Below are 19,824 nucleotides of genomic sequence, written 5' to 3' on the forward strand. Positions count from 1 at the left end.
ACTGCTTATATTTCCTCTGTGACTGGCTCATTCTACCTACCCACTTAGGTATCAGGTCAAATGTCACCTTAAATAGGTCTTTTTTACCCACCCAATCTACAGTGACTCCCTGTCACATTACCCTGTTTTATATTTTTCAGAGCATTTTTCTCTAATCAGAGTTGTCATCCTTATATATCTATTTTTTAATTATCTCTTTACCCCTTCTAGAATATATGCTCCATGAAAACAAGGACCTTGTCTTTCTTATAATCTACTGTGAGTAGAAACTGCCGAAATATTTGTTCAGTAAAAGAGTATATGTGAATCGGTCTGAGCATTGTTTTAAAAAGACTGCCTTTCCTCTTTCTAATTTATGCACTGATTGCTAAATTTTTTTTAAGCCATTTGGTCAAGACAGTAAATATATATTTCCTTCAAATCCATCATGATCTTGAAGATATATTCATTTTCCTTGATTAAATTAAGCTCTGGGATTTTTTTTTTTTTTTTAAATAACTCTAGCAGCACCTTTGGCCTCTGCCAAGAACATTCCCAGCTAAGGATTTTTAAGCCTTAATCTTTACTGAAATTAGACGGTGACAGTTGCTAAGCTGCCAGCTGTTAACATGATCCCTGCGGTAGGCATACAACACACAAACCTGGATGCTGTGGTGTCTAAGAACTCACCGTTAGCGGTTACACGTGTGGACACAGACAGGTGTTAAACAGGTTGGCAATTGAAAATAAAATGGGAGGTTTCCCAGACCGGATGCAGGTACCTCGTGGGACCTCAGCAACTCAGGTGCCCCATCAGAGGTAATGATGCCAAAACCTGATTTAACGCTGTCCTCGGATTAAAGTCTGTTTATATCCCCCAATTCTCAACAAATCCATTCTTTATGGGGTTATTAAGAGTGGATTGGGTTAAGGATATTGAATGTTTATCATTGCTCTGTCTCTCCACTGAATGGATTTTCAATTGCAATTATAGTATATAAGCTTATAAGTAAGCTTATGCATGAAAACAAATGCTAGATCAGAATAGGTCAGACCACCTGTTTCTGTCTGACTCCCTGGTATGCGAAGATGGAGCAGAGTGGAGGCTGCAAGACTGCCTTCAGCTGGAAGCATGGGGAGCATGGTAAACCCCTGGCCCCTGTAGCTTATCCTTCAGCAGCATACATTAACCGTTAGTGCCAACTGATATTGACAGTTCTTTTCGTTCAGAGTGCAACTCCTCCAGTTTACCCTCACTCTGGATACTGGCGAGCAAACCAGTAGCTACAAGGTGTTGACACTATTCTGAAGGATTCACTTGAGTATATCCTACAGGTTCATTGTAGGGTTTGCCTCTGGAATGTGATTTAGCATGACCTTGCAAAAGAGATGGGCAAAAGTGAAGGTGCTTGGGGACGTTAGAGGAATCAAACGCATAAAACACAGCATCATTTTATGGAAGCGCAACCAGGAGCCAATGAGTCAAAAGGATAGTGTTCGTAGTTAGTTGCTTCCTGAGCCAGAGTATTCGAAAGCCAAACTGCACTTTTTTCAGTTGTCTCCTGGGTCTGATTTCCTGATTGTCAGTGACAGCTTCGTTGGTCGTTGGTATTTTGTTACTCTTCCATCTGTACTCTTCATTAAAACTCTGGGCCCAATTATCTGTGATAGACTCCAGGACTGTTAGGGGACTTTTGAGATATTAGAGTAAACAAAATATTAAAAGAAGTACAAAATAATACATATTTAATACCATTTAAATTACCATGACTTTCAAAAGTAGGCGATCTCTCTAAAGCTGGAGGTCTTTTGGCTTTGGGTTTTTTTCTTGGTATCTCTAAAGATTTTGAAATTGGTACTTAAACATATCCATCATGTTAAGAGATAATTGTATTATTTAAAGGTAGCTAGAAATACAATACGTAAAGCAGAAAACAGCAACTGAACCTGTACTTCAGGTTATATAAAGAAAAGAGCAACGTTGATGTAAGCGTTTTACACTGACTGAAAAAAACAAGTAGCCTTTTGGCGGGTAGTTTTTAAGGCTAGATCTTAAATAGCAAGCACATTTTTAGCGCTTTAGGTGCGTTATGCATATTAATTCTGGATTGTTTAATGTGTGACAACACGAACGTGATTTATATAAAGAGCTTTAGAGATTAATCTTTATTGTTTTAAGAGAATAATTTTTTTAAATATACATTGAAATATGTATTCAAGATAATGTCCATTAGAAATGGAGGGACTAATATCTAAAACTACATTTAAAAGCATCTCCAATTTTTCTTCTCCCTCAGTTTCTTGTTCATTTACGTATTCATTCAACAGGTATCTTCAGTAACATAGCCACTGTCTGCTTAATGGAAAGAAACAACGCATGAGACTGGGGAGAAATAGAAAGCTAAAGGGGGAGAGAACCAAGTGAGGCTGGAAAGCAGAAGGCTGAGGCGTGAAAGTCAACAGTCCTTAGTCATTCCCAGCATGGAAGCATACAGCCCCCAAATCAGGTCAATCCCCAAGTCAGTCAGGTATCTTCACACCTGTTGCAGAACAAACTGCATCTCTAACCCACAGTGAAATGACTCTAGGAAGACACAAAAGCATAGAGAGAAGGTTGATGGTTCCCTGACAGTTGGATTTGATTTATTGGGAGACCACTGCATAACAGGCAAGCATTGTGCTAGGTGCTCTATGTCAGTATCTCCAGTTCTCTCAAAGCCCTTTATAACATGAGTCATTGTTGTCTCTGTTTTACAGGAAATCAAACTGAACTATACAGGGCTTAAAGTAACTTGTCCAGAGTCTTGTCAAAGATAAGTTGGAAAGAATAAGGTTAAGCAATTGAGGGGGATATGAAACTGGGACTTGGATTTGAAATGGCAGACTCATTTGTTAAGCCTGGCTTATCCCCCTTCACTTCCGATTGAAATGCTTCCAATATTGAAATACGATTGTCTTCAGAGAGCCCTTTTCTGGTCACATTATCAAAATTAGACTCCCTTCAGTGACATACTCTTTACTCTGCTTTATTTTTCTTCAAAGCAATTCACCACCCAAAATTGTTGTAGGTATCTCCTTGTTTATTTGTAATTCAGTCTTCTCCACCTCACTATGTGAGATTGATTTTATTTTTCTAGTTTTTTTCTTCTGATTCTGGTGCTGGGGACATTGTTGTATCCTCAAGGCCTAGAAAAATACACTGTAGGTATTCAGTAAGTATTTGTTGAATGAATGAATGAATAACAGGGGAAAAACGACCCATAAGAACATGGAAGAAGATAATAAAAATTGTAGGTGTACATGAAACTACAGCCCGTTGCTTCCCATTCTGACTAGTAAGGAATGAAAGACTAATTCTCACATTTCTAAAAGGTATCAAGGAAGGACCAGATGTGTCTTCCTAAAAAAAGACCAGTTAGGCAGGAGCACTCACATCAGTCTTCAAACTGTTTTCCTAGTATGTCCCTTAAATTAAATTTTTTACAACTATAGATCACTGTAAACTTTTTATCATAAATTTAAATAGTTGCAACGGATGCAGATTCTAAAATAAAACCATTAAATTAATCGTAAAAATGCTCAATAGAATTTACATGCTGTTGTGATTTTATATGCACCTGTAACCATTGCAAATTGCATATTATTAGCTTTTTCTCCTTGAATTCTTATTTCCATGGCTGTTCCCCAACAGAATTTTATTCTTAGGAAATAAGTATTATGCATCAAAAAATTTTTATCACTCTATCACACTTCTCTGCAGTTAAAAATGGGTACAGGGCTTCCCTGGTGGCGCAGTGGTTGAGAGTCCGCCTGCCGATGCAGGGGACACGGGTTCGTGCCCCGGTCTGGGAAGATCCCACATGCCGCGGATAGGCTAGGCCTGTGAGCCATGGCCGTTGAGCCTGCGCGTCCGGGGCCTGCGCTCCGCAACGGGAGAGGCCACAACAGTGAGAGGCCCATGTACCACAAAAAAAAAAAAAGATGTGTATGTTGCCTCGTATTTCCTTAACACTCAACTACTGAACTTAATAGAGTATATCTACAGTATATGTAATTTGATGGGAAATTGTGTGACTTGAGAAGTAGTATACATCCAAGAAGTTGTTCATGAATAAAAACACTAGAAAATATTATAGTATGGGTGGAGATTCAGAAAAGATACAATTCACCTTCCTGAAAATATTTAAAGTGGAGTTCCTGATATTTGAAAGGTGAATGAATGTGGTATCTCAGAAATATCAAACTTAAAATATAAAAGAATTAAAGAGCATAATGATAAGAAATAGCTAAATCTAAATTACTGTTATAAAATATTTTGACTCAAAAACGTGAAAGATGATTCCTAAAATACGTTATAGGTATATGAAGTAATTAAGTAATTATAACAATATGTGAAAACTAAACTCCAGATTTTGTGAAAGTTAATGAATGGAGTGATAAAAATAAGCTACATTTTTCAAGTGCTGTAAGACACAGTAAAAAATGATTTGTCTTTCAGTAAATAGAGAAAACATGGGGTCAGTGATGTCTTTGAAAACTTTTAAAGTAACTAGTATCGATTAAAAATAGGATGCCAAGGAAATTGTAGTAGCCATATTACAGAAGACAGCGATATATACGTATATATATATATATGAATTTTTAGTATAAATGAGTTAAATGGACCTAGTAACTGATTCTCGGAGTGGGATAAAACCCAAAATCCGTATGTGAGATATACCACAAACAAAAGGCCAAAACAGAGAAAGTAGGATGACAGTATTAAATTCAGACCAAGTAAAATTCAAGAGAAGTATTAAATCTATGAAAGGATTATAATTTTATATTGGTTAAAGATATAGTTAACATTACTATAAAACAAATGATGGTGATTTATTGAATATGTACTTGAGAGAAATGCCTCACCTTGCTTGCTGTTCAACTCACTTTTCCCTCTCTCCCCTACCCTTAGTAGTCTTTGATTATAGTTTCTTACAGATATCTAACAAAATATCTTATAGCTCTCTTAAATAGTAACTTTGCCAGAAATTAAAGGCAATTGGCTTGTTATTTGGGAATACAGTTTTTAAGTTTCAGAATGTGAATTAGAATGTGGTATATTTGAAGGAGTACTTACTGGATTGAGGAGACTTGTGTTCTACGTTCAAGATGACCATCTCCCTCTGGGTGACCTCAGGAAAGTCAGTTTCCACATCCGTGAACTCTCAAGTTGAGGTCACAACCTCAGGGATCCATAACCCTCATCCCTCAATACCAGTATGTTTCAGAGGATAATCATATGTTTTCTTTTCAGTGAAGCTTAGCTCTGAGAGTAACTATTTGTCACTTAGTGAGACTTGAGTCCTCTAGGTATCACAGCCTCTAGTTTCCAAAGTATTAAAAATCCTCACCACATGATTGAAATCTATAATTCTAGCAAATGTAACAATATTTTATTCCATTGGTGAATTTTTACTGATTAAGTAAATACCTTGTAGAATGTTAGGACAATACTATCAAAAAGTATTGCACCCTGGTGGTGCAGTGGTTAAGAATCCGCCTGCCAATGCAGGGGTCACGGGTTTGAGCCCTGGTCCGGGAAGATCCCACATGCTGCAGAGTGACTAAGCCCATGTGCCACAACTACTAAGCCTGCATGTCACAACTACTGAAGCCCACGCACAGCAACAAAGTCCCAACTCAGCCAAAAAATTAATTAATTAATTTTAAAAAAAGTAAATCTATAATGTTGAGAAGTACAATCCCATGTATTATTATATAATGTGTATCTGATATATGTGAGTAAGATCTGGGATTTTGAATGAAATTATACATTTTATTATGTTCCACTACAATTTTAAGACTGCTTACTGTTTTTTTCTGATCAGTTTTCAGTTTACAGTACATTTCATTATTTTGGCCTTGTTTTTTTCTCTAAGTAGAAATACATAAAATATAGACAGATCTCTTTACTTTTATGAACCACTTATTTTTGAGAAGGTTAAGAATTTCTTTTTAATATGAATAGTCACTCCCTAACTAGTTGTTTCCCATATTATTTTTTGCTATATTGTCTGTTGTTTCACTTTGTTATTCCTGCATTTTCTTAGCATTTTGATGGCTTTATGACTGTGGTCACATCACAGCTGTGTATCCTGAAGGAGTAAGATCTGGGTCCCCGTGGCCCTCACAGGCGTGCCCATCACATAATGGGTGCTCAAGACAGGCTCTTTAGATGAAGGAATGAATTTGGCCTCATGTTTATTATTTCCTGAACATTTTAAGTGGAGTGTTCGACATTCAAAAAATCAAATATTATTTGTATGCCAAGTAGTGGAGGATCCATTTAAGTACACATTGGGTAATTTGGGCTGCTGGATTATTAGTATTATTTTTTTTTAACAAGATAAGTATGTGATTTGTACTTTCAAATAGAATACATTTTCAAATGTGGCTTAATAGAATATTTATCGAATTGAAATAAGTTGGATTTCGTGGAGAAATTAAAAGGCAGGGACTATATGCCGGACGGTGTAGGAACCAGTGAGGCAAAAACAGGGAACGACACACAGGAAATGCAGTTAGAAAGGTAAAGGGGACACGTTTGTCAGGGTCTTGGAAGGGGGAGTAGGGTTTTACTAGATAAAGAAATACATGGAAAGTGGGATTTTAAAGGCGAAGGTGATATTTTCCTGCTCGGCAGTTCAGGTGAAGAAATGCATAGAAGTGGGCGAGTCTTGCCGGATAGCCTGTCTGGAGTAGCAGATGCAGTGGTTGCTTGTACTGCAGCTAGTAATTGCTGGAGATTGTTGCTAACCCTTGCAAAGAAGGCAGACCTTCCTGTGCTTTTCTTCTCTCTCCCAGCGGGTTCCAGACCGTTCCTGTGGTGATTTTTCAGGAGACTTTCTTTTAGTCAGGTTTTGAAGACTCTCCAAAAGAATGAAATGGAAAACATGAATGATTTGCTTAATATATATTTCTATTTTGTTAATAATTGATCACAAAATGATGACTTTGGAATAGTCTCTGGTGTCTAATAATTATGTTTTAATTATAAGACAAATTTGAACATATGTTTCATTTTATATACTAACCATCATGGACTTTTTTTTCCTGGAATGTGGTGAAAAAGACACGTATAGTCTCTATCATGCATATAAAACTTAGACCTACTATTCAGAAACTCCATAAAACAAGATTAGAATCGAGAGTTAGCCAAAGGGTTTAAATTGGTGGTGTTGGCTAGTCGTAAAAATAATGCTAAGAATTCTTTTATGGCAAACATCTAGAAATGATATGATATAATACACATCTTTTTACATACATAACTGTAAGAAGAAAGGAAAACCTCAGGGACCAAATAGTGAAGCTTGTGAGTTGATGTTGTGGCTGTCCTGGGGCTGGGGTATGGGACAAGGGATATTGATGTTGGTCTGTCAGGGGCTAGGGATTTTATTGTTCACTCGGAGAGAAAGAAAACATACCCTTAGGCATTCTCAAAGTGGGAATTTGGAACAGAGACTTTCTCCTAAAGAATGTAAAAGAGTTAGATTTCAGGGAAATGGTAGACTAGAAAAAGCCTGCCCTCAGGCTGGTAAATTTCTGTTTGGCCTTAGGTTTGGAATGTGGAGTAAAATAGATGCCTGAGAATGTAACTGTTAGCCTTGACTCAGAAAGTTTTGAAGTTCTAATTTATTTCTCCAAATATAAGGGAAACATCCAAGTTAAGAAATTAACATAAAAAAAACCTTCTGGATTGGTGATACATCTGAGGCATCTGGCATTAAAAAAAAATTTTTTTTTTGGAGAAATGATCCCTTAACCTAGGCTTTATAAGAGATCTACAGATAAAACTGTGCTGGATATGAGCTCGTAATTTAAAATTATAGAATAATAAACTATTTGCACCCCCAAGAATTTCAGTAATAGAAATATCACATATATAAAATAATTGTATTTAAGGCATTGAAATTTATAAGTGGGTTCAAAAGTGTAAGAAAAGAACAAAACAACAACAGAAAAGAACGTAACACTATGGAATAATAAACAAGCAGGTTTGGAAAGGGACTATGCACAACTACTAACTAAAGATGTAAAGCAGTCATTGAAATTACACCCTCATTGGACATGTTAAACAGTAGGTTAGACACATCTGAAGACAAAGTTAGTGATGTAATTAATGATAGCATATTAGTTATAATCTGAAGAAATAACTCAGAATTCAGCATACAGAAATGCAGAAACATGAAACATGTAAAGAGGTTAAAAGATGTGGAGGAAAGAGTCTACAGTTTCAAGATACTTCTGATAGAATTGGAAGAAGAGGCAGTATACAGGAAAAATGGGACAGACTCAACCTTTGAAAAAATACTGAACAGGATTCTAAAATTGATACAAGTCATGCATTATCAGATATAAGAAATACAACAAATACTAACTACGATAAATATAAAAGTAGAGATTTTGCAGCACAACTGCAGGACAACAGAGATAAAGAGAACATTTAAGAGAAACCAGAGAGGGCTTCCCTGGTGGCGCAGTGGTTGAGAGTCCGCCTGCCGATGCAGGGGACATGGGTTCGCGCCCCGGTCCGGGAAGATCCCACATGCCGCGGAGCAGCTAGGCCCGTGAGCCATGGCCGCTGAGCCTGCGCGTCCGGAGCCTGTGCTCCGCAACGGAAAAAAAAAAAATGAGAGAAACCAGAGAAAAAAGGCAGATTAACCACAAGGGAACCACAACTGGATTTCCATCAGACTTTTCAACTTAGATATATAAGCCTTCTGACAATGGGGTAGTATCTTCAAAGTGCTGAAAGATTACTAGCCTAAAATACTATATATAACCAACTAAACCATCATTAATAAGTAAGGGAGAATTAAAGACATTTTAAAAGAAAAAGAAAAACGGACTCAGCTTTTGCTAAAAGGAAGGAAGAAGGAAGAAGGAAATTGAACTCAGAATGATGGAGTGTAATTCAAGAAATAATGGTCACAAAAAAAATATGAGTAAAGACAAGGGTGAGGGCCTCCCTAGTGGAGCAGTGGATAAGAATCTGCCTGCCAATGCAGGGGACACAGATTCCTTCCCTGGTCCAGGAAGATCCCACACGCCGCGGAGCAACTAAGCCCGTGTGCCACAACTACTGAGCCCACGTGCCTAGAGCCCGTGCTCCGCAACAAGAGTAGCCCCTGCTCGCCGCAACTAGAGAAAGCCCACAGACAGCAACGAAGACCCAACGCAGCCAAAATAAATAAATAAAAATTAAAAAAAAAAAAGGGCAAATAAATATTGACTAGATAAGGTAACATATTTGATAATGAATACTTTCTGACTAAATGTTAATATTAGTATATTAATAATAGTATTAGTACAGTAATATTTAGTATTAATACTAAGTATTAAGTATACTTGGTATACTTAAGTATAATTAAGTATTACCTTATTTATTACTAAAATAAGGTAGAATTAGCATATAATGAGCACTGCTTTATAAGATGGGAGCCGGTGATAGAAGCAAAGCACTCAGTTTTCTACACTTAGGAGGAGATGAGTTAAAAGCAAAAGAAATAGATATTTGGCCATCATCCCCATTCTAACACAAAGCTTCTAAAACCCTGAGAATTTCCTAAGTAATGAGAGTGATAAAGGTGTTATGTTGATGCAGTGACTTTGGGAAGCACCTTAGGCTGGTTGTCAGGAGAAACAACCACAGGATTAGAGGGCTGGAACTTTCAGTCCCACCCACCCTGACCTCTGGGGCAGGGAGAGGGGTTGGTGGTTGAATAAATCTCCAATGACCAGTGACTTATCAATCATGTCCATGTAATGAAGCTTCAAAAACCCAAAAGGAGGGCGTTCAAGAGAGCTTTCAGGTTGGTGAACACATGGAGATCTGGGGAGAATGGAGTGCTGGGAGAGAGCATGGACACTCCTCACTGTTTCTCCATACCTCGCCCCATGCATCTCTTCCATCTGGCATTTCCTGAGTTATATTCTTTTATAATAAGCCTGTGATCTAGTAAGTAAATGGGTTTCTTGAGTCTTATCAGTCTCTCTAGCAAATTAATTGAACCCGAGGGGGTGTGTGGGGCAATACTGGGAACCTCTGATCTATATATAGCCATTTGGTCAGAAGTACAGGTAACAACTTGGACTTGCAACTGGCCTCTGAAGTACAGGAGGGGGTCATGGGAACCTCCAGTCTGTAACCGGTTGACCAGAGCACAGGTAAACAACCTAGGCTTGCAACTGGCATCTCAAGTAGGGGGAGTGGGAGGGCAAGCTTTTCAGACTGAACCCTTCACCTGTGGAATCTGATACTACCTCCTGGCAGATAGTATCACAATTGAGTTAAGTTGTAGGAAAACCAGCTGCTGTCCAGAGCATTGTTTGGTGGTGGTGTAGAAACCACCCCTCACCCTCTCCCCATACACAGGTTGGAACTAGGTCCAGGAACCTACAAGAACTTACATGTAAAATAAAAGTTTTAAAGCATGAGTGGAAATAATAAACACAAAATTCAGCATAATGATTACCTCTGGGGAGAGAGAAAAGGAAATGGGTTTGAGTAGGTGTAATATGTAGGCATTAACTTTTTCTGTCCGGAGGAGCCGGGGTCGGGGGTGGGGGCTTAAAGCATGCATATATATATATATATATATATGTATGTATATATAAGTATATATATATACAAGAAGTTATGATTGAACAAAGCTGAATGGGGGGTATATACATGTTAATATATTATCATGTTTTTTATGCTTGAAATATTTCATAATATTTTTAAGATAACACTATGTTAAATCACTTTATGGAAGACTGGTGGGATTTTGGACTAAGTTAAGTAAGAGAGTGAGTTGCTTTTTAGAATAAATAATGGAAGTATAATGTTACTGTTTACCACTTACCAATACCCCCTAAAAAAACACCCACAATCATACCTTTTTACACAAAGAAACTGAAGCTCCGATGGGAGCCAGTGGGTTTCATCTGTAAGCCTTAGGCATATGCAGGTGAGAAAGTGAATTCATTGGCCATCTATAAGATACGGAAAGCAAAAAGAAAAGGAAGTAGTAAGAACCGCAAGTGTCTCAAGTTATTGGACTCGCTGTTCCCAAACAAAGCTTTGGTTTTTTTCCCAAAATAGAAAAAGTCTCATTATAAAGTAATTAATATTCTTTGAAAAAAACTTTAAACACTGAAAAAAGTAACTTTAAATGACCTATAATTGTACTATCTAATAATAATCACTATTTATAGTTTCAGTATACATCCTTCTATTCATATGTATATAGAGTGTTTACCAAAAACAGCACACTCCACATTTTTAAAATCCGCTCTTCATGTTATATCTTAGAAATGGTTTCATGTCCAGAAAAAAAAAAAAATCACGTCATATTTCTTTCAGTGGCTGTATGGCATTATACTCCTGTGTGGTTATACCATAATGTATTTAATCAAACCACTGTTGGTTTTTCCAGTTTTTTCTCATATGCAATGCTGCCGTGAGCACACTGCACATGCATCTTTGAGTATTTGTCCATTTGTTTCCTTGGGTAAGTTCCCGGAAGGAAATTGGCTGGATCAAGTGTTCATAATCCATCATAAGTCTTTTGGTATCAGTCAGCGTTCTCCAGAAAGGCCAGCAGGCTAGAAACTCAGGCAGGAGTTAATGCTGCAGTCTTGAGGCAGAATTTCCTGTTCTCCAAGTAACCTCAGCTTTTGCTCTTATCTACAAATCACCCCACATTGATATTAGTTCTTTGTTGAATGTATATTTTGCATACACCTTTTTACTTTCTTTAGGGTATCCTTTAATGAGGAGATGTGCTTAATTTTAGCGTTAGTTCATGTAATCTATTTTTTTTCTTTCCTAATTAGTTCCTTTTTCAGTCCTCTTTAAGTAATCTTCATCTACTGAAAGGTGTGCTTATGTTTCCTTAGTTTTAATTTCTGTTCAAAAGTGGGAAAGGGAACTCTCGTTAAGCAAAGTGTCTTCCCTGGAAACATGTGTTGTAGGAAATTTTGCAATTAGGTATCAATCCACCAGATATCTTTTTCTCCTGCTCAGAGCAGCACCTCCCCCCCACTGCTTTGGGGGAACTTCTAAGAGCCTGCCCATTGTAGCATTCAGTAGTCTTTGCCACAGACCCAGACTGGGCTAACAGTGGTACTTTTGCCCCTTGGCCACAGTGAATGGTCCACATACAGCCTTACACCTAAGCTGAGGCAATCAGAGGTGGCTGCGGAGCTGTTGGCAGCTATGGTTCTAGCCCGGTGAGACTTCAGGGTAAGAACATGAAGCCAGTTCCTCAAGAGAAGCAGAGCAGAGAGACAGCAGACCTTGGCCATGTTGAGTCCCTGGCTGCCTGAAACCTTAACCCTACCCTGGACCTTCCTGTGGGGTTGGCTATGTGGCCCAATAAATTTCCAACACTTATTAAGATCTTTCTTACTTTGGTTAAGTCTTGAAATATGTGTGCTTGAAAACGTGGTTCCATGATTGTATGTTTGAGAATGCTCATAATATGTCTCATTCTTGGAGATTCACCATGTGTATTAGCATATTAAAGGCCGTAAAGAACCTGCAGTAAAAGAAGCCTGTTTGTCTTTATTTAACCTGATGATTTTTTTTAATTGAAGTGTAGTTGATGTACAATATTATGTAAGTTACAGGTGTACAATATAGTGATTTACAGTTTTTAAAGGTTATACTCCATTTATAGTTATTATAAAATATTGACTATCTTCCTGTGTTATACAATATAACCTTGTAGCTTATTTTATGCATAGTAGTTTGTACCTCTTAATCCCCTCCCCCTCCCCCCTTCTCTCTCCTCACTGGTAACCACTAGTTTGTTCTCTGTATCTGTGAGACGGCTGCTTTTTTTGTTAACATTCATTAGTTTGTTGTATTCTTTAGATTCCACATGTAAATTATATCATACAGTGTTTGTCTTTCTCTGCCTTATTTCACTTAGCATAATGCCCTCCAAGTCCATCCATATTGCTGCAAATTTTCATTCTTTTTTATGGCTGAGTAGTATTCTATTGTGTATATAAACCACATCTTCTTTGTCTGTTCATCTCTTTTTGGACACTTAGGTTGCTTCCATACCTTGACAACTGTGAATAATGCTGCTAGGAGCATTGGGGTGCATGTATCTTTTTGAATTAGTGGGTTTTTGTGGGGGGGGGGTTTCAGATATATACCCAGGAGTAGAATTGCTGGGTCATATGGTTGTTCTGTTTTTAGTTTTTTGAGGAACCTCCATACTTTTCTCCACAGTGGCTGCACCAATTTACATTCCCACCACCAGTGCACAAGGGTTCCCTTTTCTCCACATCCTCTCCAACATTTTTATTTGTGGTCTTTTTGAAGATAGCCATTCTGACAGGTGTGAAGTGATATCTCACTGAGGTTTTGATATGCAGTTCCCTAATAATTAACGATGTTGAGCATCTTGTCATGTGTCTGTTGGCTATCTGCATGTCCTCTTTGGAAAAATGTCTATTCAAGTGTTCTCCCCACTTTTTTAATCAGGCGGTTTGGTTTTCTTGATATGGAGTTGTATGAGCTGTTTATATGTTGGATATTAATCCCTTATTGGTCATATCATTTGCAAATATTTTCTCCTATTCAGTAGGTTGTCTTTTCATTTTGTAGATGGTTTCCTTTGCTGTGAAAAAGCTTACAAGTTTAATTAGGTCCCATTTGTTTATTTTTGCTTTTATTTCTTTGCTTTAGGAAACAGACCAAAAAAATATCGCTGCAGTTTATGTCAGTGTTCTGCTTATGTCTCCCTCTAGAAGTTTTATGGTCCCAAACTTATTTTTAACACAACTATTTTTTTTTATGGCTCTTCTGTTAATAAATAGCTCATGGAATCTTGGCCAGCAGGTCATCAAACTGGGAAATGCTGGGTCATAGGCATGAAAGGCCTAACTGCAAGCTGATAAATGAAAGGTGCTTAATCTCTGAGCAAGGTTTAAAAAATGTGAACATTTAATAATTTATATGCAGATCATATGTTTGGGGGTTTTTTTGGTCAAAGAGTCTTCTGATAAAGAAAAAACTAGAAGATAAATTTAATGTAGGGGCTTCCCTGGTTGCACAGTGGTTGAGAGTCCACCTGCCGATGCAGGGGATACGGGTTCATGCCCCAGTCCGGGAAGATCCCACACGCCGCGGAGAGGCTGGGCCCGTGAGCCATGGCCGCTGAGCCTGCGCGTCCGGAGCCTGTGCTCCGCAACGGGAGAGGCCACAGCAGTGAGAGGCCTGCGTGCCGCAAAAAAAAAAAAAAAAAAAAAAAAATTAATGTAACCAATAGGTAAACTTTTTTTCTCATGCAGGTTAGCCAGTACACCTTTGCTATGTGCAGTTATAGAGAAAAAAAGTCTGAACCACAAGAATTAATGCAGCTTGAAGGATACACTGTGGATTACACAGATCCCCACCCAGGTAATTCTTAGTTGAATCACTTTCTCTGCCTCTCATGTATTCATGAAATTGTCATAAATATCCTGTGTCTATTCTCCATTTCAAACTCCATTCAGTGAATGGTACATATTCCATTTATATGCCTAGACAAGATTTGATGGGATTTGAATTATATCTTTATGAGGCTACTTAGTTTTAGCCATAACTCATCATCTCTGTTATCTCAGTACAAGGATGAAATATGTGAAAGTTACTGTAACGGGGAAATTATATGAGAAATATCAGCAGTGCTTTCAGAAACTTCTTTACTGAAAAGCAAAAGGTACAAGAGACAGAAACAGGGAAAGAAATAGCTAATGAATAACTGTATATTATATTCTACTAATTTTCTCCCCAGCATCACATTCTTGTACTTCTCTCCCTCCCTCCTAATATATAAATGCTGTGTATAGTACTGGACACTCAGTGCTTGAGATGAGTGAGTGAATGAATAAGTGAATGAATGAATGAATTAATATATGGAGATTAATGAAATTAATAAAGTGAGGTTAAGAAATATAGAGATACTAATGAATAGATTAAGAAATTATTATAGATTAAAAATAGAAGTCAGTGATCACATTCACTGATCAGTCACTTAAAATGCAAAATATCTTCTCTGTGAAAGAATTTTGCAAAAGTAAAATTCCATGCAATGTAAGTATCATTTTTGTCTTGCCTGTATTTTTTTACTGCTAAACTGGTCATATATATCTCCTGCATATAGAATGAGGAATGTGCCGGCAGGTAATGACTTTCTTCTCTGGCATGAAATATCAAACTTTGCTATGCATTCCTTTGGGGTAGGTTTGTATGTCTTGCAGAATGCTGCTTTGTTATGAACTGTTCCCTAAGCTAATTTTAATTTCCAAAGTGATATGGAAGTGTATAGCTTTGCCTTATTGTTTTCCTTCAATTCTTGGATTGTGGATTTGATCCTCAACTGAAAATGATTCAAGGCATTGAGCTCAAAATCTGCCAATTGTGTACATTTTAAACAATGTCTTTTTTTTCCTCCACAGGCCTTCAGGGTGGTCAGATGTTCTTCAATGCTGTTAAAGAAGGAGACAGTGTAATATTTGCAAGTGAGGATGAACAGGATAGAATATTGTGGGTTCAGGCCATGTATAGGGCCACAGGTCAATCGTATAAACCCATTCCTGCAATTCAGGCCCAGAAGCTGAATCCTAAAGGAGGAACTCTCCATGCAGATGCTCAGCTTTGTAAGTTTTGTTGAAAAATAATTTGATTATCAATTAATAACCTTAATAAGATATAAAATTGCCTGAGTCAAATTTGTTCAGTATTATAGTTTACATCATTAACTGACTCCTAATTGAATAAGAATAGTTCATTTTAGTAGTCATAGAATCAGTTATCTAATTTTTCAGACAAACCTGGAATAAATGGTGCCTATGATTTCCAGTCATGAATTTGCCAAGCACTGGGATGTCTCTGGGAATCTCAAGAGCATAAAAGAAAATTGATTTTAACTTACTGTAATTTTAACTTACGTGTTCTATTGAAATGGGAAAAGTTTTGCAAAATCAAACTGGCATTAAGATTCCAGAATACCAAAATGATGGACCATAACTTTCTAGAGTTGTTCCTAACAAACCAAAAGGATAATAGGCCTACTTTCTGTTGTAGGTTGGAAAAAAAAAGGCATCAAGGCAACTTTCTTTTTCTAGATACCTTTATATTCATGCCATTTTCTCAATGCTAATGTAAATCATTAAGAACTAAATTTTTCGTTTTAATTTATAAGTAATTAATAACAAATTAATAATGATAGAAACATTTTCAAATGTAGCTTTAATAATCATTAAACCAAATGTTTTCACTTGTTATACTCCTTTTTAAAACTTCTCTGGTTCCTTCTGTAATATAATAAATCAGTTTGTCTTTAACTGTAAGCTCAAATTGGAACTTTTCATTCAACACCCTTCTACTCTCAAGATTCTTCTCCAGGGAGCAGCATTTTGACATTCATTATTTTCTTCTCTCATTATTTTCTTCTCTCTTCTCATACTTTTCATGCAGCAAATAACTATTTTCTGTTCTTTTTTACACACCTGATAGTATTACATTTAGACATCTTAAACAAAGGTACTTTAGGCCAAATAAAGATGGAATATGAGCTCAACTCCAGATTCCTGCATGCTTTAGGCTTCAAAGTGTACACCTTTAAACTTATCCCAATCCATCTTCAAGTGATGATGGCACTTCATATGTAGTATATGCATCTCACAATTGTGTACTTCCATATCTCCCTTCCTGGCCCCTGCACAATTCTGGTCATACATTTTCCTTCTACAAATGTTGTAAATCCCACAATACATTGATATTATTATTATGCCTTAAACAGTCAATTACCTTTTAAAGAAATTTAAATAATAAGAGAAAATGTTGTATACTCAACCGTGTAGTTACGATTCCTAGCACTCTGTATTCTCTTATAGAGATATTTCACTTCTGAAAGGACTTCCTTTGACTTTTCTGTAGTGCTTTCAGCTTTTTTCTATATGAAAATGTCATTATTTTACCTTCACTTGGGAAGATGCTTTTTTTCAGTACTTTAAAGACTTTGCTCCACTCTCTGCTAACTTGCTTTTTTTTCTCCTGTTGAGAAATGTGCTATCATTTTTGTTTCTTCCTCTGTATATAATGTGGTTTTTTTCTCAAGCTGCTTTAAAGATTTTCTCTTAATCACTGGTTTCGAGCAATTTGATTATAATGTGCCTTGGTGTAGTTTTTTTTTTTTTTTTTTTTTTTGGCGGTACGCGGGCCTCTCACTGTTGTGGCCTCTCCCGTTGCGGAGCACAGGCTCCGGACGCGCAGGCTCAGCGGCCATGGCTCACGGGCCCAGCTGCTCCACGGCATGTGGGATCTTCCCGGACCGGGGCACGAACCCGTGTCCCCTGCATCGGCAGGCAGACTCTCAACCACTGCGCCACCAGGGAAGCCCAACCTTGGTGTAGTTTTGGTTAATTGTCCCCAGTTCTGGACCAAGACTATTCTTAAAGACCCCAACTGCTGACCAGTGAAATTTGAGGTTTTATTTTCTGGCTGTTGGGAACAAGCACTGCTCCAGGCTCTGTGTGAATCTGGGGCATTGTCCCGTCTAATCCTTTAGGGTGGTTCTTTCCCCATCCTCATATTGTTGCCTCCCTTGCGTGAGGTGGTCAGTATTCACTTGAATACGAAATGGGGCAGCGAGAGGGAACAGTAGTCTTTCCTGCAAACTCCAGCAGCCTTGGCCTTCCTGAACTGTCAGCTCCATCTTTTCAACTCAGGGAGACCACTGGCTCTCCCTGGGTTTGTCCTTCCCTGAGCCACAGCTTTGAAAGTTTCTCATGGCATTAAGCTGGGGCAACTAAAAGGCTCATCTCATTTGTTTCCCCGCCTCTTAGGAATCACTCTCCTATGTTGCACGATGTCCAAAATTTTGAGAACATTTTTTAAAATATTTTTACATGAATTTTTAGTTGTTTCAGGTAGGAAGTATAATCTGTTTTTAATGACACTGTCTTAATCAGAAGCAGAGTGATTGTTTTCTTTGTTAGAGCAGTGTTTCTCAATCTCAGCAAGACTATCATTTGGGGCCAGATAATTCTTTGTTTCAGGGGTTGCGGGGAGGACTGTCCTGTGTATTATAGGACGTTTAGCATCATCCCTGTCTCCTACCCACTAGCTGCCTGTAGCACCTGATCGCACTGCCCCCCCCGCCAGGTCTAACGACCAAAAATATCTCTAGACATTGTCAAATGTTCCCGGGGACAGGGGAAAAGGTGGGGAAGGTTTACCCCCATCTGAGAACTGCTGAGTTACGGTGACTTGAAAATTATTTTTGTGAAAATGTTTCCCTCATTCCCTTGTGTTCCAGTATTTTTTCTTTACATCTTGTGTGCAAGGAATACCCAAGGAGTGTGCTGGTATCATAAAGGATATCAACCATCTTACACACAATGGCAAGAAAAGTGGACAGGAACCACTGGTCTAGAACATTGAAATCACGACTACATGATACAGAATTACTGAGTAAAGGATCTAATAATCAGTTTATTCAGATAGCCGTATAATTTCTTTCTAGCAAAACCTCTCTATTAGATAACAATGTGTTGTCAAGGCAGTGTTGATCAGGCTAAGTGGAACTGAATTTTCTAGCCCCTTGATAAACTTGTTTTAGAAAAGCTAAATTTGTTCTAAAAAGCCAAACTGTTCCAGTCACGTTAAGAGCTTTCTTGTATTCCAGGCTCTTAGTAAAGTTTTCTGTCAGAGCAGACCATGCTGTTTTACCTTTCTTGAAAAAAAGAAAAAAAAAAACAGAGAAAGAAAGAAAAGGAAAGAAGAAAGAAAAATCTGTTTCTACCTCATCCAAATGAGCTACTGACCATGACCTTCATCAGAGATGCCACTGGACTGCCCCAGAGAGTAGTTTTCCCTTTAGTGTTTTCCTCCTTTCCTTGACTTCTGTATTATTTCTTTTTCTCTTTCTTGATCATCTCTTGGAAGAACAACTTTTAGAGTCATTAGTGGAAACTGAGAAAATAACATGAAATTAAAATGACTCGAAATAAACGTTTCTAAACATTTATTTAAATGTTTAAATATGTTTTTCATTTCTTTGCTGACCTATATAGCTGGTAAGGGTAAGTATTTTTATGATACTTTTTTGCTTCACTGTATTAAAATTTTTGTAATGATAGGATTTTTTGTAACATCTTTATTGGAGTATAATTGCTTTACAATGGTGTGTTAGTTTCTGCTGTATAACAAAGTGAATCAGCTATATGTATACATATATCCCCATATCCCCTCCCTCTTGCGTCTCCCTCCCACCCTCCCTATCCCACCCCTCTAGGTGGTCACAAAGCACCGAGCTGATCTCCCTGTGCTATGCGACTGCTTCCCACTAGCTATCTATTTTACGTTTGGTAGTGTATATATGTCCATACCACTCTCTCACTTTGTCCCAGCTTACCCTTCCCCCTCCCTGTGGCCTCAAGTCCATTCTCTATGTCTGTGTTTTTATTCCTGTCCTGCCCCTAGGTTCATCAAAACCTTTTTTTTTTTTTTAGATTCCATATATATGTGCTAGCATACAGCATTTGTTTTTCTCTTTCTGACTTACTTCACTCTGTATGACAGACTCTAGGTCCATTCACCTCACTACAAATAACTCAGTTTCGTTGCTTTTTATGGCTGAGGAATATTCCATTGTATATATGTGCCACATCTTCTTTATCCGCTCATCTGTCAATGGACACTTAGGTTGCTGCCATGTCCTGGCTATTGTAAATAGAGCTGCACAGGCTCCGGACGCACAGGCTCAGCAGCCACGGCTCACAGGCCCAGCCGCTCTGCGGCATGTGGGATCTTCCCGG

The 19,824-nt window shown here is 37.9% G+C and overlaps 1 protein-coding gene across 2 annotated transcripts in view; it reads left to right on the forward strand.

The window, feature by feature from the left end:
- The window catches only part of CADPS2 (calcium dependent secretion activator 2), a 497,272-nt gene that overhangs the window by 308,828 nt on the left and 168,620 nt on the right, over positions 1–19,824 (forward strand). For both annotated transcript variants that reach the window (XM_022582192.3, XM_022582255.3), the window contains exons 10-11: positions 14,311–14,419; positions 15,460–15,660. In XM_022582192.3, coding sequence (XP_022437900.2) covers positions 14,311–14,419; positions 15,460–15,660 — 310 coding nt within the window. The remainder of the gene's footprint in view (positions 1–14,310; positions 14,420–15,459; positions 15,661–19,824) is intronic.

Source organism: Delphinapterus leucas, chromosome 9 (genome assembly GCF_059928025.1).
Source record: "Delphinapterus leucas isolate spDelLeu-1000000601 "Yukka" chromosome 9, BTC_Dleu_Yukka2, whole genome shotgun sequence".
In the NCBI taxonomy this organism is placed as follows: domain Eukaryota; kingdom Metazoa; phylum Chordata; class Mammalia; order Artiodactyla; family Monodontidae; genus Delphinapterus; species Delphinapterus leucas.